Source organism: Lepisma saccharinum, chromosome 4 (genome assembly GCF_977018435.1).
Source record: "Lepisma saccharinum chromosome 4, izLepSacc3.1, whole genome shotgun sequence".
Lineage (NCBI taxonomy): Eukaryota > Metazoa > Arthropoda > Insecta > Zygentoma > Lepismatidae > Lepisma > Lepisma saccharinum.
Genome location: NC_139232.1, coordinates 53,429,010 through 53,456,121, shown reverse-complemented (window position 1 = coordinate 53,456,121; position 27,112 = coordinate 53,429,010). Strand labels below are relative to the sequence as shown.

General features: G+C 36.0%; 1 protein-coding gene across 1 annotated transcript in view; it reads left to right on the top strand.

Annotated features, from left to right (window-relative positions):
• Window positions 1-1,402: 1,402 nt before the first annotated feature.
• hay (ATP-dependent DNA helicase hay) overlaps window positions 1,403-27,112 on the top strand; it is a 54,591-nt gene continuing 28,881 nt past the window's right edge. Inside the window, exons 1-8 of the mRNA XM_083121662.1 lie at window positions 1,403-1,557; window positions 11,016-11,093; window positions 11,882-12,015; window positions 13,528-13,638; window positions 14,974-15,123; window positions 16,818-16,997; window positions 18,921-19,097; window positions 25,568-25,665. Of these exons, the coding sequence (XP_082977788.1) occupies window positions 1,524-1,557; window positions 11,016-11,093; window positions 11,882-12,015; window positions 13,528-13,638; window positions 14,974-15,123; window positions 16,818-16,997; window positions 18,921-19,097; window positions 25,568-25,665 (962 nt within the window). The 5' untranslated portion in view covers window positions 1,403-1,523. The remainder of the gene's footprint in view (window positions 1,558-11,015; window positions 11,094-11,881; window positions 12,016-13,527; window positions 13,639-14,973; window positions 15,124-16,817; window positions 16,998-18,920; window positions 19,098-25,567; window positions 25,666-27,112) is intronic.

Below are 27,112 nucleotides of genomic sequence, written 5' to 3'. Positions count from 1 at the left end.
GTACAGTAAGACTAATCGGGACTGGACCTACAGTTTAAAGTGGGATCCGAACCATTATGTGCCTCCACCGGGTATCGAACCCGGGACCCCTTGATTACAAAGTGATGACGTAGTGTATACAAAAGAAAATGTACATAGGTAGTGTCTGCTGCCACGTTCTTTTTCTGCTGGAACCTCAAAAAAGATGCGCGTGGCAGAGACTCGGTCTTTGTCTTATCGTGATTTCATCATGCTCTGTATATACAATTACGTCTGTAACACATACTGTGAAGTTCTAGTGATTACTTTCACAAAATTGTTTTAAGATTATGTCCCTTAGCATTCTTCTAATAATAAACCTAAATGCTCTGGTAGTTAGGTTAGGTTCTGTTAGCATTAAAATAATAAATGCTTTCTAAAGAAAAAGGTTCTAAATTACCCGTACATTCATTCCCACTGATCATAAACTTGCATTTCTCTCGTCTCAATCTGTTCTTAAGATTTGTAAAATCATCTTAGCAGACGAATTACGTGGCAGCAGGGTTGGCAAAATTTGTGTTTTTTAAAAAGAACAAAACAAACTGTTTTTGTTTGTTTAAAACATGTGCGTTGCAGCAGACTCGGCCAATTCAATTTTATTACTCCATGTAAACCATATACATTGGTATTTGGAGGGTTCAGTACAGTTCATATAAAAAAATATATAATTACAAAATTTCTATAATTTACAATCTAGATATTCACCCAAAATTCTATTGCATAATTTATTAGTGAATGAAACATTGCATAATATACCTGAATTAGTGAATTTGTTTGAAGTGCTTGTTTTTATTTTATTTTGGAATCGTTTATGGCACAGATTAGGTGGTATAGCGAGGTATAGTTTATGGTGTTTACCCAACTAGAACTGTCATAGGGCAAAATTAAAGATTGGTAAGCTGTTGGTTGTTTTCCTTCAGCTACACGGAACAATGGTTCAAGAATTGCTGAAGTGTAGCGAGGAAAAGCTCAGTTGCCTCTGTTACGTATAGGAAGGGAAGCATAGCACTCCCTCCAACTGTTTGACGCATTAGATAAAGCTTGGCGGGGATTGTGTAATCTGTGATATGTGAATCTGTTCCCGTCTCACTTATCATACAAGACTCAAACAACCTTTTGGTCAAGCTCCGTCCTTTATCTTTCTGACGTCAGGCTAAATACCTTCGTCATTAGGTTAGGATCGTTAGGTTTGAGTTTTGAGTTTTTTAGTTGTTGTTTTTTTGCATAAATAATCCTCTTTTAGTCAATCTCATAAAAATTGCAGTGTAATTATGATAAGAGAAGTCTAAGCCTCTTGCAACAAAAGTGTATGAAATTACGTCAGAAGATGAAGGGTGGGGTTTGACAGACCCAAAAGTTGTTTGAGTTTCGTGCGATCACTTACACATCCCATTCGTCCATACTTTGTGTCTGTCTGTGGCTATCATAAGAATATGCGTAATTTATTGGCAAGAACATTTACTGTTGGTGAATCATAAGTTATTGTGTATTACTTGGAAACAATTATGGGTGGTGTAAAAAGATCAAAGAAAGATAATGGTGAGTGATTCTAGTGACAGTGAAGTTTGTCAGTGCATCTTTTCCCTACAAAAATTGTAAAGTTATTTGTGTGTAGGTTTTGTGGTACTAGTAAATTAAAATACCCTAAGGACTGCAAGACATTATGATATGAAACAAGACGCAAGAGGGTAGTAGTTAGATATATCGGAAACACATTTAACTCGTTTATTTTGAAATAAAATTCATTTCTACTTGCCTCATATGCATAGCGGAACATTTTTCAACTTGGGATTACTTTTTTTCAATGAAAAAAGCGTTATTTTTAACATTATAAGTATTTAGGGGTCGTTGCTAATTGGCGGCCAAATTTTGACTCACGTTGTCTATCGTCAGCTGATATGCTGTGTCGTCAGCTGATATGCAGTGTTTCCAATCTTATGAACCGATAAATGCCGCACAAACTATTCACAAAAGGTTTTTGAGCGAAAATTGATCCACAGACCATTCACGGAAGGTTAGTTTAGGCAAACATAGAAAATTGAATTGGAAAAAAAAAACCGCTCACACGTCATCTTGTAAAACTACCGTGTGGTTGTTACACTAACAATTATTAATCGAAAAATGATTGTTTTTTTTATCCACAAACCATTCACGGAAGGTTAGGTTAGGTTCAGTTAGGTTAGGCAAACAAAATTAAATTGGAAAAAAAGGTACTATTATCGTATGAGGGAACCACCTACGAATCATATATTTCGGACTTCTTTACATTGCTAACGTGTTATTTTCGAATGCGGAACATTTCTTAAGGTGAAATAATGCATTTCTAGGTAACATTATCGTATGGGTAAAACGGATTCCTTCAAATTTCCTTCAAATTTACAGGAGAATGTACTGACGGAAATCATTTTCTTGAGCGTTTTGGAAGTTCCTGAATGTAGATTTGATCCATTTTAATGTGAATGCGTTTTGTTTTCTGCGAAAATCTCTGTCCGACGCGCTGTTTCTGCTCCCGCCATTTGCTTTTTGCATGAGAGTGCAATGTTCCGTGTGTTAAGACGATGCAACCCCGTAGTCAGTGTTTCAGCCTCACCGTGTTTTCACTAGAACCACCTGTCGAGTTCGGAACAAGCCATTTTCCCCGAATGGGTGTCACTTATCGCACAACATTGTAGCAACATTGTGTTCGGACGTCACAGGAGAGAGCTGTTTTTACAATTTTTCTTTGTATTTATGCTAATGGAACCTAACCACGTAGGCATTCCTCGTCTGACGTCAATATTCAAGGTTGCAAGATGGTTGTGCGTAAAGGAAGAGCATTAACAAATTTCGAAAGAAAGATGGTTCCGACCCGAATGGGTGTCACTTATCGCACAACACTCTAGCAACATTGTGTTCTGACGTCACAGGAGAGACCTTTTTCGTGTTAGGCAATACAAGGTAACGCGTCTCTTAGCGAAAATATTATTTTTTCTTTGTATTTATGCTAATGGAACCTAACCTAACCACGTAGGCATTCCTCGTCTGACGTCAATATTCAAGGTTGCAAGAGTGTTGTGCGTAAAGGAAGAGCATTAACGAATTGCGAAAGAAAGATGGTTCCGAATTGCGAAAGAAAGATGGTTCCGAATTGCTGTGTATGGACAATGAACGTGGTAAATCGCAAGGTTATTTTACAAGTTCTACACGTAAATGCGACGTATTAGCATAATTTCAAATAGGGGCACGAAAGTAGATATTTTCCGGTGAACGAGGTTGCACCACTGCATAAATCGACAAAACACTCTCAGAACGCCCCCTAAAACTGTATGCTATGACGGCCATAATGTGTTACAGATTCGAAACAACAAGTAACAGTAAGTACTCGTAAATAGAGAAAATAAACATTATCTTAGTTAGAAATGCATTATTTCGCCTTAAGAAATGTTCCGCAACACGTTAGCATTGTAAAGAAGTCCGAAATATATGATTCGTAGGTGTTTCACCCATACGATAATAGTACCCATTTCTAACCAAGATAATGTCTATTTCTTCTATTTACGAGTACTTACTGTTACTTGTTGTTTCGAATCTGTAACACATTATGGCCGTGATAGTGTACTGGTTTAGAGGGCGTTCTGAGAGTGTTTTATCGATTTATGCAGTGTTGCAACCTCGTTCACCGGAAAATATCTACTTTCGTGCCCGGATTTGAAATTATGCTAATACGTCGCAAACCATTGACGTTAGCCTTTCAAACCCTTGACGTTAGCCCCACAAACCATTGACGTTAGCCCCAAAAACCATTCACGTTAGCCCCAAAAACCATTTTCCGTAAGGTTAGGTTAAGTTAGGTTAGGCAAGCATAGTTAAAAAAAAAATTAAAAATACTCGACACGTGGTTCCTAGTGAAAACACGGCGAGGCTGAAACACTGGCTACAGGGTTGCATCATCTTAACACACGGAACATTGTACTCTCATGCAGAAAGCAAATGGCGGGAGCAGAAACAGCATGTCGGACAGAGATTTTCGCAGAAAACAACACGCATACTCATTAAAATGGATCAAATCTATATTCAGGAACTTCCACAACGCTAAAGAAAATGATTTCAGTAAGTACTTTCTCCTGTATATTTGAAGGAATCCGTTTCCCTCATACGATAATGTTACCGAAAAAGAAAATCCCGCTCACACGTCATCTTGTAAAACTACTGCGTGGTTGCTACACTGACAGGGAGTTACATAATCGAACGCACGGAACATTTGATTCACGTAGTGGACGGTAATACATGAATGTCGAAAGATATCTTATTTACAGGCCGAATAACTTGCACAATTCGAAAGTACTTTCTTGTCTTTTCTCCTGTAAATTTCAAGGAATGTGTTTCCGCTATATCTAATCCTTACCCGCAAGAGTAAATTTCAATTTGTTGTGTGTACCTTGACGTACTTCAGTTTAATATACCGACCAAGTGTTGCCAGTGGTTACAGTCGGCCGTATCAAGGTTTGTGGAGGCCCCTCATTTTTTATTATTTTTTTACTTGGAGCTTTATTAGCTCAATATGTTTACCACCAATTTTCAGCAGTTGAATTGGTAGACCTGATTTTGGAATCAGTAGTCATTCACAATCGAACATATCGCAGATAGGTTTGCAAGGAGAATAGAATAAAGTTACAGGATGGAAATGGTAACGCTATAGCAGAAGCAAAATTCTGCGTCTAAATGTCTATAGTATATTATGAAGAGTGAACACTGTAACTACAATGTATAGTAAATGCTAAGGAGGTTGATACGGAAACAAAGAACTGATCAGTAGACTGTACTTACGTACATAATTTTATTATAAATGATATTATTAACAATTAAGAGAAAATATGTCCCTACATTATGCACAGTCCGTGGCCTCCCCGATGGCACAGCGGTAGCGTCATTGCCTTGTCATCAAGGGATCCCGGATTCGATACCCGGTGGAGGCACATAGTGGTTCGGATTCCACTTTAAACTGTAGGTCCAGTCCCGATTAGCCTTACTGTGCACAAAGTGGACTTAAAACACAAATTCAATTCATTATGCACAGTCCATCTACTGAACAATTACCGACAGGTTCATTGTGAAAATTGTAGTATCTATAATTCCCAAAGGATTAACACTAATAGTAGACACACTTTTCTTGCCTTTTGTAGCCGAAAATTCATCTACTATATCATCGAAGTCCAATTCACGAAGAAGTTCATGTTCAATGCTTAATAAAGAAAGGTCGTCAGGGGAATTTAGAACTAAAACCTCAAAAATGCTCTTTCCTTACTTATTCCCTAAAAAAGAAGAAAGTGCTGTCTACTTATTCTATTGAAAACAATCCAATCCAAAATGTTTCCACCCAAAAGGACCTAGGTATTATCATGGATGAAAACTCACTTTTAATTATCATATTATAGCTACCACTAAAAAAGCCATGCGCCTTCTCGGTCTTCTATACAGATTTAGCAAAATTCAAAACCCATCATCTCTTGCTTTATTCTTTAAATCTTTCATCTCGCCCATGCTTGAATACTGTTCCCCAATTTGGGCAATGGCCTGAAAAACCAATCTCACCAGAATAGATTCTGTTCTCAGTTTCTTTCTTGCAATTGTTCACCATAGAATACCTTCCTTTCGACATGTATCCAAATCAGACACCATGACTGCTCTGAATATTCACACTGCATCCTTTCGTCGTGATCTAGCTGACATGAAATTTTTATACAAGATAATAAATGGCAAAATCAGAACAGATCTCCTAATCAGTGAATTCACACTTAGGGTACCCCAAAAGCAAACACGCAACCTGCAACTCTTCCACAAACCAACCACTAGGCTATCCCTTCTACAACGCTCCTTGTTTTATAGGCTCCCAGAAATCTACAACAAACTTCCCCTGAATGTAGATATTTTCCTTCCAGAACGTAATTTTTGTATATTACTGACCAAGAACATGTAAATATATCCCATCTTGTTATTGTTTTTATCTTTTGCCATTTTTTGTTTCTACTTTATGTTGTTTCTGTGTAAAATGGCCAAATATGACTGTATCTGAAACTCCGAGTAAATAAATAAATAAATTGGATAAGCGATCCTGTCTCATGGCAGCATGAAGCCTGTTTGTCAATAATTTCATTTTTGAGAAAGACCTTTCTCCGCTGCAGTTTGTTACCATTAAGACCAAATACATTCTAAAGAGAATTTCGACATTGGGAAATGTACTGCGGAACGTCTCCTTACATACAATATTATACATAGATAGTTCCATTGGGATGTCTTCCTGATGTTTGACATTGCTATTGCTTACTAGGTGTGCAAACTGTATCAGCTCATTCTCTAGTGATGGTTCCAGATCCTTCTCGTAGATGCTCACAAGCTCGCGAGCTGCAGATGTAATTAAGATGGAGTTGCCACTGCAAGTTCATTTAGAATACCGAACCTTTTTGCGACAGTTTCATAGGGAAAAATCCTGTCTGTGAGTGATAAGGTGATTTGATCAATCACTGGTAGAAAACTTTCCACTCTGAAATGTTCACTAGGCAAGAGGTGGATTTGAGGTTCATTTTCATGGTCAAGAGGATTCAGTCGGACGTGTCTCACCCGCTGACGTGAGTGTTTCTTATTGTACTCTTCTGTGCCACTTCATCTTCTGGCAATCTCCTCATATTCAGAATATGAGTTCCTTTTTGATTCTAAGAACTTCTTTAAAGATCTGGGCCCTCCCCGATGGCACAGTGGTAGCATCGTCACCTTGTAATCAAGAGGTCTTGGGTTTCGATACCTGGGGGAGGACATGGTGGTTTGGATTCCACTTTCAACTCTAGGTCAGTCCCGATTAGCCTCACTGTCCATAAAGTGGACTTAAAAAAAACAAAGCAATCTATCAATTGTTTAATAAAGATCTCAAAATGTCAATGGCAGACTTCAGAACTAACCTTTGAAATTTTTCGTAACCTTGAACTATTGCTTTTGTAGCATGTGCTCTACCTGCCCACCGAGTCTCACTTAAACTCTTGGAAACATAGTATTTCCCTTCTGCTTGTCTTGACTTATCCACCAATGTTTGATAAATGTGAGGTGATGCTGTGAAGATCACATAAAGCCGTTGTATTAAACCGAAGAAAAGTTAGGTGTCCCATAGTTCACTGATGCACCGAGAGAGAGCGCTAGTATCTCCACTAATTTTATTTGCCCTAGAAAAACTTGCAGTTCTAATTCGATGTTATTAGCGAAAGATAGTTATGTACTTCGTAGGATTATTTATTATCTTAATCGTAGCTGAGAATTGATTGTTTGAATAAGTGTGCATTATTTCCACACCACAGCCAAATCAATCCATGGTATAAAGTATACTGAGCTTCAGATATCTACAAACAGATAGACTGAGAGCTGCGCTACAATTGGATCCAGAAGAGTGTAGACACATGGCAATATTGAAGTTATTTTATTATTTTTAAAATACAACTTCTTATGTAATTTTTCACAAGCATAGCCAGCTGGTTAAAATATGTTTTTGATGGAGGCCCTTCACAACTTCCTTTTGGTGGGTTCTCCGGGCCAATTGCCCCAGTTGCTCATAGGTTAATCCGGTCCTGGTTAGAGTAGATATTTAATAATTATAATAAAAATAATAATTACTGTGGGGAAAAAGGCTCATGTTTTTAACTCTTTCTTTTGTAGAAATCGACTACAATAAGTAGGTATTGGTATTTGCCGCTTTCTTGTTGCAATTTTCTTTTTGGGGGGAGGGCTTCTTTGGTAGGTAGTTATATATATGAATATTGAATGTTACTGTAATAATATGTTTTTTGGACTATAAATGTTATGACTTTTTATGAAAAAAATATTTTTTAATCATTAGTCAGTATTTTACCTTTACCTGTGAAGTGAATATTTTAAAACTTGGTTAACTGGAATTTTAAGTGTGAGTGTTAATCTAAAATCTGGTCAATAACCCAAGAGAAAATTTTCTCATCAAAGGAGAAAATGTCTTCAGTAACAAAAATATTGTTTGAAAGCATTGAAAAAAGTGCACAAATCCATATGCTGTGCATACCTGCTTGGTCCATTTCAGTTGTCATCAAATATTAGAAAAAAGTCAATTATTGGCTCCCTTTACTGTTCAACTGTGTTAAATAATCGTGATTTAGAACACCACCTGGCTTGTGAAAAGGGTGGGACTTTTCTTTTAACGTTCTTGTGTGGAAAAGTGGATAAGAATACATGGTATTTCATTCATTCCCTGGGGCAGCACTACATCTATACTTGAGTCGAGTGTAGCAATGTGCAACTAATGCCTTTGGGTACTCGTCCTGGACCTTCTTTTTCAAATCTGCTAAATGCCCCGACATAACTGCCGACCCATCATGAGTTTGAGCAATAATAAATGTATCCTTCATTATCTACTTATTGGCAATTTTTTTACATGAACAAATAACCCGTCAGATATACAATCTATACTCACATCAGTAAAACCAATAAACCCTCCTTCGTATGCACAGATCTCAAGACAGTTGACAATTGTTACTTACTGTTAACATTAGATGGTTCGTCTCAGTGGCATGGCATGGGATTTTTAAAAGTGTTACCAGTTATCAGTAGGACATGTAAGGGAGAAGCAGTAAGACTTGGGTGCCTCCCCACATCATATCCCCCCGAATGTCTTCCAAGTAGTTCATATAATATTAATCTGGCACGTCTGCAATTCAATACTAGATTTTGGTAAAGTTATTAATCAGGAAAAAAAATGTTGACATAAGGCCTGAAGTGAAATCGTAAACATTGCTTGTTGACACAATAATACATAATTTGATACTTACAGAAACATCGAAGACTACTTATAGAGCAGATCAATCCGACGACTCTTCTTTGAAAATAGTTATATGATGCTGTGGTCCAAGGTTCGAATCCTTGCTTGGGCATGGACGTTTGTGATGTATATTCATCAATTTCATCATATTGTCACTCATCCCCATCTTCGCAAATTAGCCAAAAGTGGCACAAGCAAAGCAAAACCTATCAAATCAAATCAAAAAAGTTCTATGATGCTGTCATAAAGTGAAGTTTTTCATTTGAATTTGAATTTTTGGGTGTGTCATGGTCATGGTCCATGTTATCCACACCTAAATTCCACACTTTTTTTTCACCCGAAAATAGAGTACACGACCAACAAAAGAGTTTCGACAACTGTGCACATCCACATAAGCACGGATAGTCGTTATACCACGAAACATTGAAATGTCGGTCATATCCAGCAGAGGACTTGGTTTTTAAATCATTCAAAATAGGTTTTGGCCTCCCTTTCGCCACAATTTCATTTTTTTCTGCAAAAGAACGAACCAAAAGATTGCTTCAAAATATCTTCTATCGCACAATTACACACACTGTTCAGATAGGATGAACCCGCCACCTCGGAGCTAGGAGCAAGCTCCATTCCACTTGTTAATTAATTGACAATGCCCGAAAACAACATAAAGACGAAAGACACCACTCACAAAACTCACACTGCACAGTCCCTCCTGCAAACCGTTGTTTACTTTTGTAACAAGTGGAGCACCCTCCTTGCCCCCTCCAGTCTCAGCATCGGTGCTTCCCCAATATTTCCTTTGGAACCTGCAAGAAGTCCAATTCTACTAGTTGCAATCTTAGTTCTTTTGAAACCAGATTTGCCAAAATGGCGAAACTTTTCGTTTCAAATAAGACGTATGTAGAGTAGATGTAGTCTTCATCTGTTTCCTAACTACTCCCACTCCCATGTTTCGCTAAATCCACTGAAATCTCATTTCTGACACCACTACTATTTCGTATATTTTACGTCCCTTGCTACCTTTAAGGCTTTCGCTTTATAGGATAATCGTGACGATGAGTGAATTATTGAAATAAAATTATTATTTCTTTGTGTATGTAATTATTAATTTTTATAATTATGTAAGTAAAATAATAACAACAAACATAGAAATAACTATTTCTTGCTGAGGATTCTAACCTGCGACACCCGACACTTCAGAGCGTGCTAAGATAACAATCGGAAAATTATGCTTGTAAGTAATGTTTTCACCCAAAAACAGTTCTACCACTTCAAAAACATTGCTTCAATCCGAAATTATCGCATTCCTGTGACAACGTATGTCAATCTCAATCAACCCTTTCAACAATTATCAGAAATTCCTGTAACCGAAATAATAATATATGTGTGAAATATAGAATTTTAGGTTGACATTTTTAGGACAGCGGACCCCTTGACCATACCCATCCCTCTCCTCTCCTTCTCGCCCATGATGTCGAAGAAGGACAAAGAGGACTTTCGTAATCACTTATATTTAGTGTAAATACAAAATATCACTTGGTAGTTTACTTTTCCCCCAGTGTGATTTGATTTTTTTAAATTTTGATTTGGCGATTTAAGTCCACTCATGCACAGTAATGTTAATCGGGACAGTTTAAAGTGGGATCCGAACCACTTGTGCCTCCACCGGGTATCGAACCCGGGATCCCTTGATTACAAGGCGGCGACGCTACCACTGCACCATCGTTTCCCAGTGTGACTGGACACCTTCAGAGAAAGATAGACCCGATTAGGCGACTTAGCTCTTTTCTGTCAATTGAATATGGCAACACTGATCTGTATCAGGTAAGTATCACCGGCAACTGCAGCGGCTAAACAAATATGAGAGTATTCAGACTTATTTTATACTTCTTCTCTAAAATATTTAAAATGCAGTTGCTATTTTTATTATTTTGCTACGTCATCGCCGCATCTGCCTATGACCGGATGCCTCCTCACCTCTGTTTATGTACAATAATTGGCCTAATGGTTTGGTCTGGAAAATTTTGGTTCTTGCTCTGGCAAAACCTGGAAAAAGTCAGGGAATTTTGTTTTATCAAAATTGTAGACACCCTATAGGATGGCAATGTCCATGCCATGAGTAGTAATGCTATATAGTTGTATCTCTAAATAAAAGTCACATGTGATTAATAAAGAAATTATTCTTATTTGTCAGATTTTAAAAAGAAGAAGAGGAAGAAGGAAGATGAGGAGTCCTATTTGGAAGATGATGTAGGAGATGTTGGGGATGGAGGTAGGAGTTGAGTAGTTACAGATTTTCTCTTCTGTTTCATTTTATGATAGTGATTCATCCTGCATTATCTCATGATTAGTGTTCCTTTAAATCTTCCGTTGCATTTATTATTTTGTGTATATTATTATTGGAAGTATTTCAGATAAATGTGTCAATCTACAAAATGTTAACAATATATTTATATTTTGGCAAGCATTCACAGTTCTTAACTTATAATCAGTACTTTTTCTAATCTAGTAAGTAATACAACAAAGTAAAACTAGTTTCTACAGGCTTGTTTCTGTCACAGTAACTCCTAAATTGACTCAATATTCAAGATAGTCATGTTAGGAAAATTTAGCATAATGTTGAGACATGTATTCGTAGCATATTGAACATGGTATATAAGAGTGGTTACAATTATAAAACAATCACACTTACAATAGGTACCAACATTCAGAGAAAGTCAGAATTTTTACCTGTTGATTCTTGAACTTCCACTTATCATATGACAATTTCATGTCCTTATCTATAATTGTTATCACTGAGCTGTAAGTAAATAGAATATGCATTTCTGGCTTTTATATCTGTTTATCATGATTGGTTGCGAAATTTCCATATATCTTTTTCCATTTTCGATTACTGTGACTGAACCTGTGTATTTGAACTCTTTGCAGATTGCCTTTGTTACAATGCAATAATAACCATTTGTATTTCTAGAATTGTTATCAGAATAGCTTTTTTATGCAAAGAAGAAATTTATTATTTTGTGCAGAATCTTAACTTAATTTATTTCTTGCCATGTGGAGATGATGTACCAGAGGCAGCAAAGAAAAATATAGAATCAGAGGAGAAGGGGATTACAGAAGATGAATATGGGGCAAAGGATTATAGGTCACAAATGGCATTGAAAACTGACCATACATCAAGACCGTTGTGGGTTGTAAGTAGTTATTTATAGTTTTTGTAGGTCATTTTTTTATCCTATTTAAAACATGGTTTAAATTTGTCCTTTTTTATTGGACAATAAGTAGGTTTACCATGCGTCCGGGATTAGCCCGTACAGTCCTGGTTTTTTAGTGCTGTCCGGGATTGCAAAATGTCCGGGGTTTTGAGAGTCTGAACATGAAAATAGCTACCGGTATTGAATATTCACGACCAATTTTTAAGGCGTTTCAAAGGACTGATATTTCATGTACCAATATTTCTAAAATGGTTGAGTTTGCTATGTCTTTGCCTGGAACATCTGCTCCAGTTGAGAGAGTATTTTCAATTATGGGGAATATTTGGTCAGCAGAAAGAGGTAGACTTCTAGTATCCACTGTTGTCTGATGTTTAGGGAGCCTCTCTGTTCTGTTAGTTGACTCAGTTGAACTTTTCACTAGACATGACTTTTTTCAGAAATGGCTTGTTTGTTTTAGTAACATCATAAAATCCACAACATGAAAGTTCTGAATTAATTTTAACATTCAGCAGATGTATTATTCAATTAAACATTTGAAAATTGATTTATTTTAGAAAATAATGTTAATATTTTTTTTCTATAATTTATAGTTTAATGTTCCAATAAAATGTTAAGGCTTTTAAGTAATTTCAATTTACTTTTGTAAAGAAAACTGAAATTTAGCAGTAACGAGTTGATCACAAATATGTCCTGGGTTGGACCCCAAAAAATATGCTAAGCCTAACAATAAGTGATTTGCTTTTGCAGGCCAAGTCTAAAATCATGCTTTTCATTATGTCTAATAATTGTGGAATATATGTTTTAATTGATTAGCTTCAGTAATAGAGATATTCTAATGTTAGCAGTATAAGAATTAGTTGTTGCCTTCCAATGGGTTCTTTGCGTAGTCTCATGGCTAATACTCTTTCCTTTGGAACAAGCTTCAAGGTGATCTGTGGTAGGAGCTACTTCAAGAGTGTACCCTAGTGAAGATAACCAAGGCTTTCACACGTAGTAAAGTAAAATATTTTTAATCTAGATTGATTTTTCTGACAAGAAATATTGGATACAAGTGGCACTGAAATATTGGATACAAGTGGCATTGAAAAAAAATATATTTGATGCATGTTCAAGGCTATTTCAAACACTGGTAATAAACTATAAAGATCTCAAATTACAATCACTAGAAAGATGAACCCATTACTGGTTGGATGAGGTGGGAGTGAGGCCAGCGGTCGGTAGGTAGGCATTGGCCCTTACGGTCTGTTACGCCATGGGATATTACTGCATTTACTATTCAAAGGAAGGAAGAAGCCCTGTCAGATTGGACCTTGCATGCCTAAATTGCAACTTGTTAACCTTGTTAATCTTGTTAGAACTTGGAACTATAATGCATTTATTTCCCAAACCACCTCACTGGCTTGTTTAATGTTGCAATTAGTTAAGATTTCATATAATTTGTTTAGCATTTTACATTGAAGAAGTATATGTAATTCAATTTTTCTATTTCAGGCTCCCAATGGACACGTTTTCTTGGAGTCCTTTTCCCCTGTGTATAAACATGCTCATGACTTCCTCATCGCTATATCTGAGCCAGTCTGTAGACCAGAACATATTCATGAGGTAAACAAATATTGTGTGATATATTTATAGGAATATCTGATCATTAAGTTTTCCCATTTACTGATACACCATCATTTACCTTTCCAATCAGCCAGAGTGTTGCTTTAAACTATTCATAAATTTATTTCTGCCTGTACCATCATTCTTCACTTTGCACTGAGTTCCAAACCTGCTCTCTTGGCCTCCCCGATCGCACAGTGGTAGCGTCGTCGCCTTGTAATCAAGGGGTCCCGGGTTCGATACCCGGTGGAGGTACATAGTGGTTCGGATCCCACTTTAAACTGTAGGTCCAGTCCCGATTAGCCTTACAATGCAGAAAGTGGACTTAAATCACAAACTCAAACAAAAAAGAAAGCAAATCAAACCTGCTCTCTTCTTTCCACACTCTCTACTTCCTGATCCTTGCACTCCTTTCCTTTTCTCACTTCTTGTGCATTGTAGTGTTTTGCTGGAAACTTTTCTGGCCCCATCCTCTACATAGACCCAAACCACCTCAAATGTGCATGATCTATTCTGTCAGGCAGCTTCACTACCCTCGCTCCTGAAGAATTTCATCTCTGCTGCCTGCATCTTACTGTGTGTCTACTTCACTCCAGGTGATTAAATATATATATTATATCTTACTTACCTTTGTGCATTTTATAGGCATGTCCTTTTTCCATATCTATCCCCTTTCACTCCATTAGAATCCATTTCGTAACTATCCTGTTCTGTTTACCTGCTCATTCTTTCAAAAAAACTGCACCATCTTCAGCTCTTCCGTTCCCAGCCGTATTCTTCGTACATTTCTTGTTCCATATCTTGATGTTATTAACACTTCAGCCTTCTCTACATTGAATTTCATTAATGCACATATTAAGTGTTACACAGGGAATTACTGCATTCTTAAGCTTTTCGAGTTTTATACTGTCACGAAGTTTATTAAAATTATGATTTTTTTTCATATCTCATGCTGACCTCCATGGTGGAGTGGTAAGCACAGTGTGATATGATGCCAGAGGTCCCGGATTCAAATCCCAACTTGGGCTTGGGTGCTCTTTGTGTTTGTCCTTTCATCATATCAGCAGTCTTTGTGATTAGCCAAAAGTGGCAGAAAACGGAAGTAAAATAATCAATCAATCAAAATCATTTATGTATCTCGCACAACACTTACACTCCAGAATGATTATGCACAAGCCTTGCTGCCATATTTTAAGTGCACTGATATGCATATTTTATTTATTTACTATAATTTAATTTGTTCTGATAATAACAGATTTAAGTATTGGTTCTGGGTACAAAAATGCATTAAAATAGAGTGTGCAATGTTCCTAATTTGATACTTCTCTCTTTCAGTATAAATTGACATCATATTCACTGTATGCAGCTGTAAGTGTTGGTCTTCAAACACATGACATTGTTGAATACTTGAAAAGGCTTAGCAAAACCAGCATTCCAGAAGGAATTGTGGAATTCATAAAACTTTGCACGTTATCCTATGGTAAAGTAAGTAATCGATGTTTGCTAAATGAAATATTCTCAAGTCATCGAATTTATAACATTGATGCTCCATAATTCATGATGTTTTGTGGAAATCATGTTTAAAATTACCCATGTTGTTAAGTTTAACTTACTTGGAACCTAATAATTTCAAGATTCACTGAATTCATTGTGTAAGGTGCTTGGGATGTGGGCTGTATTACAGATGTCCCAGATACTTTAGACAACAATGGCAGTGAACCTTTGTATTTAGTATTTTCCAAGTAAGTGATTCAAATGTGCTGGAAAGTGTATGGTGTTACCTGCATTAAAATAAAGAAAATGGAACAACAGTATGAAAATAAAAGGGTGCAATGGGCTATAAACATTTCAGGGATATACCATTTCCATAATCAGGTAGGAAACAAACTGATCCATTTGCTGTACTAGCAGGTTGAACTTTCCTTCTTTCACATAAATTATTAAGAAATTGTCAATGTATAGATGTATTATAATGACACATGTACAAGGTGTGGCTAGAAAAAAAACTGATTGATGTTGCTGTCGACAAACGGCAAGCACGTCAAGGTCAAATGGTTCATGAGTGTATAACGTGATATCTTGCCTATCGACTGTGCGATTGCCCAGGGTGCACGGCACTCAGTTCCTCTGTAGCTTGTGGACGAAGTGAACCGTACATCTTGGCTCCGTCTGAAAAAAAAAATTAAGTGTGAAAGTGGAACAGCGTATCAAACTGAAGTTTCTTATGAAACTCGGAATATCCGCCACCGAAACTTATGATTTGTTGAAGGAAGTGTACGGAGATGAGTGTTTATCGTGCACTCAAGTGTTTGAGTGGTTTCAAAGGTTTAAAGAGGGACAAGAAGTGATGGCAGACGACTAGCATCCTGGACGGTCTTGCACGTCAAAAACTGAATCAAACATTGCAAATGTCGTTGAATTGATTCGAATTGTGTACCTGAAGGTCAAACTGTCAACCAACATTACTTCACTACGGTGCTGACGACCCTTCGTGGGCGAGTAAGATGACGACAACCTGATTTGTGGAAAAGCAAGTCATGGATTCTTCATCAGGACAATGCTCCTGCCCACACGACATTGTCAGTCAAGGTTTTATTGGCAAAGTATGGGATCCCATCCACCCTATTCACTGGATCTTGCTCCGTGCGACTTTTTTTATTCCCAAAGGTCAAATCAGCACTGAAAGGAACCAGATTTAAGACCGTAGAATCTGTGAAAACAAAAGCGACGGAGGTCATGAACATGGTTTCAAAAAATGATTTCCAGCAGTGTTTCCAGCAATGGAAGATTCCTATGTAGCGGTGTATCGATAGTGCAGTGGAGTACTTTGAAGGGGATTATGTTCATATTGTACTAAAATAACCAATAGAAGATTTTGTAGCAACAGTACGTTTTTTTTTCTAGCCACACCTCGTATGTGACAATCGCTCCTTGTCTCTATTTAGAAATTTGTTTATAAACAGAGTACCTGAATTTTGCCTCTACAATGGCAGACTTGTGCACTTGTATTGCAGCCCATGTATAGAAATATCTAATTATTAACTCATCTTTGATTAACATCAATTTTTCTGTTTCTTTCTAAGTATTTGTCAATTCCTAGTGAACTTTCCTGTATATTGTACACTTTTGATGATCATGAGAACATTTATCTAACGTGGAACTTATTCTTTATGTGCTAGGTGAAGCTTGTGTTGAAACGTAATAGATATTTCATTGAATCCCAATTTCCTGAAGTTCTGCAGAAGTTGCTAAAGGACCCTGTGATTCAAGAGTGCAGGCTGAGGCAGAATGTAGGAGAAGATGTAACGGAGGAAGGTCTAATAACACAAATTCAGAGCAAGAAGAGTGCAATTTCTCAAGTAAGTAATATATAGTCATGTAGATTAGATTCATGGTGTACTATAAGTATATTTGTGAGGCTGATCCAATACCCTTACTGAACCCCCCCATATGGATTTTCGACACTTAAACACTTTGAAGTAGAGTTGAACTCATGCCAATACCATTAACAATTCCTACTGAATGTAACAATTAATAACTTTCCTACGTATTAGTGTTTAAGTATTCCACTTCAATTATAAGCAGCATTTTACCAGAGTATTCAAGAATAAAATCAGATTATTAAAATACCCGTTATCTAATCACAAAATTCAGTTTCTCACAAAATAAATGGGAACTTCAAATTTTGCATAATATTTAGGATAATTTTACTCTACAAGACCAGAATATCAGAATAGTATGTACTGGTATTGGTAAATGGGTTCCAGCTGATACATTGGCATCAGTATCTTCTCAGCCATAGTTTAAGGTAAGGTAGATTTTAATATACAGGGTGTATCATAAGTAATAGCACAAACTGACACAGTTGAAAGTGCACGATAATAGAAGCAAAAAAAAGTCTCTGTATACATGTGTCTGCAAACGAGCCGTTTTCGAGATAATTGCGAATGTGTGGTTGCAAGCTGCCACTGACTTCATTGTTTGTAAACGTCGTCCTAGTTGGTAAAATGTAATCTTCGTTGCTGTAAAGTTCCATTATCACTGTGCAGTACAGCACAATTGACGTGACTCCCACAGTACGATTAGACTGTTTGATTACAATGCCACCTCTCGGAAATGTTCTGTTTTGTAAACAAAGAGCAAACCTCAGAATGCGCAAGGAGTAAAGCACTCGGTGTTTACAAAATGCGATCAATGACTGCTTGTTACCACACATTATTAGCATTTTACCAACTAGGATGACATTTACAAACTAATATAAGTGAAGTCAGTGGCGGCTTGTAATCACACATTCGCGATTATCTCGAAAACGGCTCGTTTGCAGACCCATGTTTACTGAGATTTTTTTTCTTCTACTATCTTGTACTTTCAGCTGTATAATTATTTCATTTGAAGTGTAACATACGAGGGAGAGTATATTTCTGTATGTAGAGTTGCACAAGTTTGCAGCATTTTACCACAGACCTATTGCTCATCTACTATATTTTCAACTTTGAGTTGGTGCCTGTATACCTTAAGAAGAATAAGTCTTTGGGGTCCACGTGCAGTCACCTAAGAGCACTGCGAAGGCCTTTCCACTGTCAACTAAGGCCATTGTCGAACTTTCTCCTCCATTAGTAAACTGGCTGGTGTGGTAAGCATGCACAGAGATATTGAATTTTCATTTGTCAAGAAATTTCTGTAAGTTTTAGGCTGACAGAGGGCAAGAAACCATTCCTCTTCACTGGCGCAAGTGTGTACATGAGACGTCATCTTTATAATAACAAATATGGCATTTTGAAGCTCACTTGATTAGTGTTGCAGTCTTGAGGTCTTTTTATAAAGAACAGTTGATACCTCATGTAAATTTGAGCTGTATACAGTCTGTTTTATTGGACTTTTAAGGTTTTTCATTTGACTCTTGTAATATCAATCTATCACTTGCATTTTTAAATGCTTGTTAGGGTTGGACTAATATAAGTGATAGTCTGTGAATTCAATATAAAATTTCAAATATTCCATAGATAACCTCCTTAATTAGTGCAACGTTGGAAGAAGAAAGTGGTAATTAGACAGTTATTTTACAAACAAAGTGATATGAATTATATGTTTATGTCCATAAAAATAAGAACAAAATGGTGAAATATTACACAAAGTTAAAAGTTTATATCTGATCGGTAAAATTATTAGCCATTTTGCCACTAAACCAATTTGCCTTTCCAAACTCCAAGACACAAGATGTTAGTTATACATTAATTTAAATAAATATGTATTACATATTAATGTTTTTACTCCTTTTATAGTTCGGTGCAAAACCTGCTACTCAGACACAACCACCAGCTAATTCAGAAGAGCAGCAACAGGGAGAGAAAATTTCTGTTCCTGAGGACATTTCAGTATTTTATGATAAGATTGATAATGAGGATGAAGATGATGAAGATGAGGCCACACTGAAGACAGTTTCTTTTGAAGTGAATCAGGTAAATTAGTTTTTACTTCATATTTTGTGACACTTTATTGCAGGTTTCTTTCCTAAATTTCCCATAATTTTTATTGGAAACACTTTTGGCTTGTTACAATTGCTGTCAACTATGGTCACAGAATTCAAATTTTTGTGTTCGTTGTGCCATTTCCTTTTATTATACTTTGGTATTAACTTTGATTTTCCCTTGTTCTTGTTGTTTTTGTGTTGCTTTTTAAGAAGTAAGCCCAACATGAGTGTTTAGTTTGACACAAGAGATTGATTATTTTATAACAGGGAACATTTCACAAATTTCTCGTTTGCAGTTACATGTTTCTATTCAAACTCTATTAGGTCTGATAATGCAAATGTTGACAGTGGAATTTTACCTGTTATAAAATAATTAATGTGCAGTTTCTAAATACATAGTGAATAATAGTAAATTGTTAGTTTAATTAACTTTTTTATTTTCCACTGAATTTAAATTAATGTGATTCTGCATAGAACATCATCACTTGCATCAAGATGTTTTAACTGAAAGTTTTACGGAACCAATTTTTGGATTAAAGTTTACTAGATGGTTTGTTTTCATTCAGTTATGATTGAGCAACTTGTTGTCACTTGGAATCATTCATGTTAACATTGTACTGTTTCTCATTAACATGAAAGTAGAAATATTAAATATTTTCCTTTACATAGTAATTTTTTATTCTATTTTATGTATTTTACAAGCAAGTTAACACGTTTCTTGATCTAACAGGAAAACACACTCCCTTCATGAGATATTTTATTTGTAATCAAAGATGATCATATTCCCACCGACCTGGAAAATTCAAGATTAAATGTGGTGGTTGTACTTGCAGAGAATATTGATTTGTCACATATTTCTAAACTCTAATTTGATACAAGTAGTCAGTGCTTTCATATTTCCATTCTAAAAATATACTGTAATTTTAAACATTACAAAATGATCTGGAACTTTTTTTCAAAAGACCAGGAGAAGTTGGGAATTTATTTTTTCAGTGTGAGCCCTGATTTAATTTTTTAAGTTTTAAATAAATTTTACTCAATTTCAAATAAATGTCTGAAGTGGGTGAGTGTTCTCCTGAAACATTGCATCAAGAAACGTGTTAACTTCCTTGCACCAACTGTAAATTGGAAGAAAGAACCTGTACAATGTATACGCATGCAAGAAGATTTTCAGAAAAACTATTGTAGAGTTATTTTAATTTTTGTGTCTAGAGAATATTAACTGCATGTGTCCTTGAAGTATTGAATTAATTTTTAAATAAAGTCGAAACACAGAGGAAATCCACTTTTCTTATGGAGAGATTCTGTTGGTGAGTGATTCGTGGTGGTTTATACACACTGTGGATGCCAAAATTCTGGCGACGATGGCAGGCCAACTGGGTGCTGTGCCTCATGGTGAATTATCAGAGGCAAGGACAAACCCAGTTGAGTCCCTGTGTCTCTATTCGGCTTCTGTTCTTTCCCTCCTTGACAAGGATCCAGTACTTCAATGACTGTGATGATGATGTTCTGTAGTTTTTGTTAAAGATAGTTCAACCAATCTCTATATTTCTGAATGAAAATTCCTCATGTAACTGTGTTGTTCTCTGCAGCATTATCCAAAACTCCTAGATCATCCTTAGGATTGCTAATTGGCTTCTGATTTTCTGATCTGGTTTATGGATATTCTTTGTGTTGTGTTTGCGAAAGAGTAATTCCAGAAAAGTTTTGCATGTAAAGCTAAAGAAGTTATTCTTGCCCTCTGGCACGTCCAGGTTTCCTGCTGTGTCTGGGTTTCTTGGTATTTCTGGATTGTCGGGGGTATTCGGGTTTCACTGAAGATCAGAGTGAGATATGGAATGCCAATCAGGACTGCAGTCGAGCATCCTGCCATGTGATTGGAGAATGAGCATGCTGTCGGCAAACTGAGTGTCATGGGAAGTGACAAAATCTGTCATCATCTACGAGAGTAAGTTGATAAATTCATGGCCTCCCCTATAAGACGTGGATATGCCCAACAGAGCTTGGTGGTTTTATTCAACATATTCTCCTCCTAACACAATCCAATTTTCACATCGCTGCTGCAATGCTTGCAGACCTTGCAAATAGAAGTCCAAGATTGCTCTGCAAACCAAGCCTCTGTGTGATTATTGATGACGTCTGTGCCATCAAGATGCATACTCTCCAGAATCATTTTTAATTTTGGAAAGAGATGATATTGTGTTGATGGTGCCAAGTGTGGGGAATATGGGAATGCTCCTGCATCTGCTCCAGTTTGTCCATGTTTGACATGCTTTATGGACAAACGCATTGTTCTGCAGAAAGATGACCCTTTTTGCTGGTTTTCCGCATTGCTTTTTCTTGAGTGCTACCTTCAGTTTGTCCAGCAGAGATATATAATACGTGGCATTTGTGGTTGTGCCACATTTGGGGTAATCAGCCAGCCCCTCACAATTCCAGAAGACCATGACCAGAACACTTGCAGTGGATTTTTATGAGTGTGGAGAACCACTGTGGTGCTATTCTGCTGACTACTGTTTTGTCATGAGATTGTTGCAATACAACCATGTTTTGTCCACCGTTACCAGTTGTTGCACAAAACTGGAGTTAACTACTTGAAATCAGGCCAAAACTTCCTTGCACTTCTCCACCCGTTCACGCTTCTGATTGGCATTCAGAGTTTTGGGAGTCCATTTTGCAGCAACCTTCCTCATGCCCAAGCCCTGGTGAATAACCTTCCGCAACCATTCATGGCTGATGTGCAGTTCCTCCTCTCTCCGTTGGAGTGGGATTCGGCGATTGTCAAGAATCATTCTGTGGATGGCTTCCATCATCTCGGGTGGGGTTACAGAAATTGCTTGGCTTGACCTTTGGTCATCTTCCAGCCCAAATTTCCAACATTTGAAATTCCCTGCCCACTTCTTCACAGTGTTATATAATGGTGTCTTGTCCCCCAATGTCATGGTCAGTTCTTCGTGGATCTCCTTTAGCGAGAGCCCCTCCAGGAAGAGGTACTTGATGAAGCCACGCTGTTCAAATTTACGAATGTGTGAACTCTGGGCTGACATCCTCAGTTTATGGCCTGAAAAAGAAATGTTCTAGTTACTTTATTCGAGCATGATTTTGCATGGTATGTTCATATGTTATGAAATTTAATTGATGGTGCTAGTTTGTGTACTGGTTTGCTCGAACCCATGCAGGCTGCAAATTTTTCAACCTGCCCTTGTACATTCAGTGTATTTCGCTGGCCAACTCCAGGCTGTAGACTAGCCAATATATCATCACACAAATGGCAAACTGACCTTTTCCCCCTCCCCATCAATAACCGGGGAGAAGAAATGAAGACAGGAAATTTTTGCACATGCTTGGCCAGTACCTTTCACCTAACCACCTGACTAGCTAGCATTCGCTCTAGCTCAGAAGTTTATTGGGAAGTCACTTGACCAATATTCACTACTGTGAGAGATTCAAGATATATTTTGTACTTTTTAAAAAATTTATAATATTAAATTATAACATTTTAAAAATTGCTTCAAATGATCAAGAACAAGGTACATGAATTATGATTTAATGTTCAAAGCTCAATTACCAAATGGACAACTTGCCACAATACCAATTCATCCCCATGGCTCTACCACTTTTTAAATCTTTTTGTAGCAGGGTAGTTACTCAACAGGATTTATGTGTGAATTATTGGCTCTGGGAATTATGCGTGCATTCTGAGTGAATTTTTCTCCATAAACAATTAACATTTATTTATCCAACTTTCATTGAATTTATACATATTTATAAATGCCCTGAGGCAAATTGTTCACAGTTTAGATTTTATTTTTATCGAAGAAGGAAAAGAATGCTGCATTGAAATAAAACAGAATGCTCTCAATCCATTTACTTTGTTCGTGTCCTTTGCAGAACAATCTACCCAACAGACGGAAGATTATTGCAAGATAAAATATCTTGAAGTTGATTAGGTTAATTTTAGTTTGAAATTCTTATGCATTTAACAATTTTTCATAGCTTCATTTGTGACTTGTGGTTGTAGATATATTTTGAGTATGAATATGAGAAATGTAAACTCCGCACCCTAAATTAAATACAGTGTGTTCCGTTCAAAACCTCCCACATTTCAATTCATCATTGCTAAAAGGTTCTGAAACATAATGGAATGCGAGTGGTACTGGACTAAAGAGAAACTCAAATAATTTTATTGCATGACTTCAAAGTTCACCGTTCTCTCACTATGCAGCGCCACAATCACATAAAGCACAATGGCGACTCTGCAGCAGCGTGCACCATCTTTATTCTGGTATGCAGAGACCAAATCAATCATTACAGCACAAATAAATTACTGGAGAGAATATCGAGATGAAGCACCTTATGGGAAAACCATTAAGGCATGGTGTGCGAAGTTTTTGGCGATTGGAAGTGTTAATAAACCATCCGGAGGTTCTCAGATTGGATATTATTCGTGCTACAAACCGTGCACACATAGAGGTGTATTGGTGTATTCGTGTTTAGTGCTTCATGCAATAAAATCCTTTTGAGTTTCTCTTTTGTCTAGTACCACTATTACGATAAATGAAACAGAAGATGATAGATACAGACAGTGAGACTAAATATCGAGAAGACAATTCAGTTAATCTATCTCACTAATCAACCACTTTGATAATTGCCCTCGGTTAAATATGAAGTCTTGATTGGCACATCATTTTATGTATATACCTGTCAGAATTCAAATTAATGTTATAGTTCAGTAGGAAGCTACGGATATATGTTGAAAAGGAATACCAGCTTACATATGCTGATGAATAGTGTTTATGCTCAAACAATTATAAGTATTTTTATGAAAATTATATTGATAAAAAACAAGGAAAAACAAAAGTTACAGCAGCATCAAATTATGCATTTGTTAACAAGAACATTTATAACATATAAATGTTATTTATATGAAGAAAATATTTCTTTATTATCTCCTCATGAGGTAGGGTAAGTCTTTTTATTATATTTTAGCATGCATCAGTTCTACATCTGAGTATACTCAATATGTCAATTTCTTCAACCAGATTTACAAGATGGCTTCCATTCTTCCATTTTCAAAACTCCTCATTTAGTTAATTCACATCCAAAATGCAGAAGTCTTATTATTAAGTCGTATTCCTCAAAACATCCATTTGAGGTAATGCATTATTCATCTACTAGTTTGATAATGCAGATGCAAGCAGATAATAATTTCCTGCTTCAAATTTAAACTTGGCACTTTTCACAAGTTCCATATCTTTTTTTAAAGATTATGTCATTATTAAAGCATTTTCAAGATTCTGTTATGATCAGAAATATCTCTATATAGTTTAAACAAAATGATTAACTTGCAAAGTATAATGTTTTCAAAATATCAAGATTTATATAAATCCCTATCCTTCACCAATAGCTACATTTTTACTTATCTTCCATCCATCATGAGATTACTCAGAGAAACTAGTATCAGAGAAACTAGTTCAAGAAAGATTTTTAGCATGTGTTATCTTCAATTTTTTTTTATACTTTTGTCAATAAGTGCTCAACAGCCTGAATGTTTGTAAAGTAAATGTACATATTTGCTCTGTTACATGTATTTTGCAATGTATTTCACAATATATTTATCTAGTGATTACAATTACCATTTTTTGAATGTTGATACAAAATACCGAGAATGACATTATATTATACATTGAACAATTTTAAAGAGTTGACCTTTGTATATAAACCTTGATGCCTATGCAAATGTACACCATTTTAATAAAATTAATTATAAATTTGAATGTATCTTATCTTGCTTGTCTGAAAGAACACATATTCATATTGTCAGTCAAAAATAAGTGTTGTGAATATGAATTCAAAATATTGCACAATTTAATAATTTTGTCATGATATACAAATTGGCTTTTTTAAACATCATATTTAATAAAATTAGTTAGTAATTTCAGACACTTAATTGCATTATATGAATAAATTTTGAGCAATCATATGACCAAAATTATTATAACTATTGCACAAATGTGGAACTCGGAACTTAGCCTAACCATTTTCAAATGTTATTATGACAATGTATTAATTTCATTGTCATGCCACTCGCATTCCATTATGTTTCATAACCTTTTAGCAATGATGGATTGAAATTTGGGAGGTTTGAACGGAACACCCTGTGTTTTAAATATATGGACAGTTTAATTGAATTGAATTAGAATTTTGGTATACATTGGAATCGCACAGATATTGTTTATATATTTATGTGTGTATATATGGTGAGAGAGGCGGTAATGTGTAAGTTTGAAATAGAGAAAACATCTGCTTGTACCCTTGTATTCCTTGAATTTTTGGAAAGTTCATCTTAAAAACTGGGAATTATGCTTGAATTTTATCATTGTCCTTGAGTGGCCATCCTCTGTAGACATGTTTAAACTCAATAATTGAGCTTTCTAATGATTTAATTTCTACTTTCAGGAGAAAATAGAAGTTATTCAGAAACGATGTATTGAGCTTGAATATCCTCTTTTAGCAGAGTATGACTTCAGGAATGATACTGTAAATCCTGACATTAAGTAAGTATAGCTAGCCATTTATCTAGTTACAAAGATATAATCCTCAAGTATACATTATTCATTATTGCCTTAGAATATTTTTGTGCACTATTGAATTCTGCTGTAATGCACTGTAAGTAGTGAGAGTTATTGATAAATATTTAATTAATCCAATAACTGTGTGTTAAAAGAAACATTTATTATATTCGAAAGTACACATTAAAACTGTCATGTCAGATGTTAATTAAAGTGTTCATCAATATGCAGTGAAAATATAGTTGATTGTAATTTCTGTAACATTAGGCTCTGCAAATTTTATGTGCCCCAGTTTGACATGCTATGGTCTATAGGTAGAAGCACATAATTTTGGTAAATAAAAAGCAAAATTTCGGTACAAAAACAGAGTCGATTTCGGGTTCAAAAGCGGTAAATAAAATAAAATTTCAGTGTTATAGCGGTGAATAATCTCATCAAAAGTGCTATATAAGATGACATTTTCGTTTTAAAATTGTGAACATAATCCTAAATTTGATTTAAAAACTGCACTTATTACACAAAATAAACTTATTCCTTCTAATAGCACATTTATGTAGTTACCAGAGTATTAAGTTTATCCCTGTGTAAAGGGATCCATTTTTTATTCTCAAATATTTACAGCAGAATTAATCAATTTTCCGTGAATTGCATAACTCACAGGATACTTCAGACTTCGGAAAGTGTCGCGTCGGTATATAAACGGTAAATTTCGTGTTTAAGAGTCAATTTCGCATTTTGCTGTTCATTTCGCATTATTTCGCGACAAAACAGGGTAGAAAAATGCACCTCAGACCTTTCAGAAACATGAAAAATGAACATCGCAGCATGTTACTTCAAATTTCCTGTTTTCGGCAAAAACGAAATTTGCATGCCTCTATCTATAGGTGGTTAAAGGAAAAGGGAGGAGCTGAATGTGCACTTTGGAAGAGAAGACAAGATACGGAACTGTTTCTGTGAGTTCTGTTAGATGTCAGAGCTGTTATGTACATTATACACAATGATACAATTATGATCGTTAAGTTGTTAGCAGATTTTTTAAGTGTTTTGGAGGAAATGCAAAAAAAGGAAGAACTTGCAGTTTTTGAATCAATAAAAGAGCAGCTGTTTGAAGAAGAGGATTTTGAACAGTTTAGCACACTTATGATAGATGAAGAAGTCACTGATAAGCAAATTGATAATGATTTTAGTGATGATCCAGCATTATAATTAGGAAAAGAGTCACTTCCAGAACCAAGTCTGTCATTAGTTGACAGTTAAGGAAGCAGTAGTTCTTTGTATCCTCCATCACTCATAAAACAGGAGAGAAGAAAATTCCCAAAAGGCTACTTGAACAATGATTACAAAATCTAGATCCATTTGCATGTCTGTCAAAAACATTCAGCTGATGGCCTGATCAGTATGTAAGCAGAGTCTACATTTTGGGACTCATAGA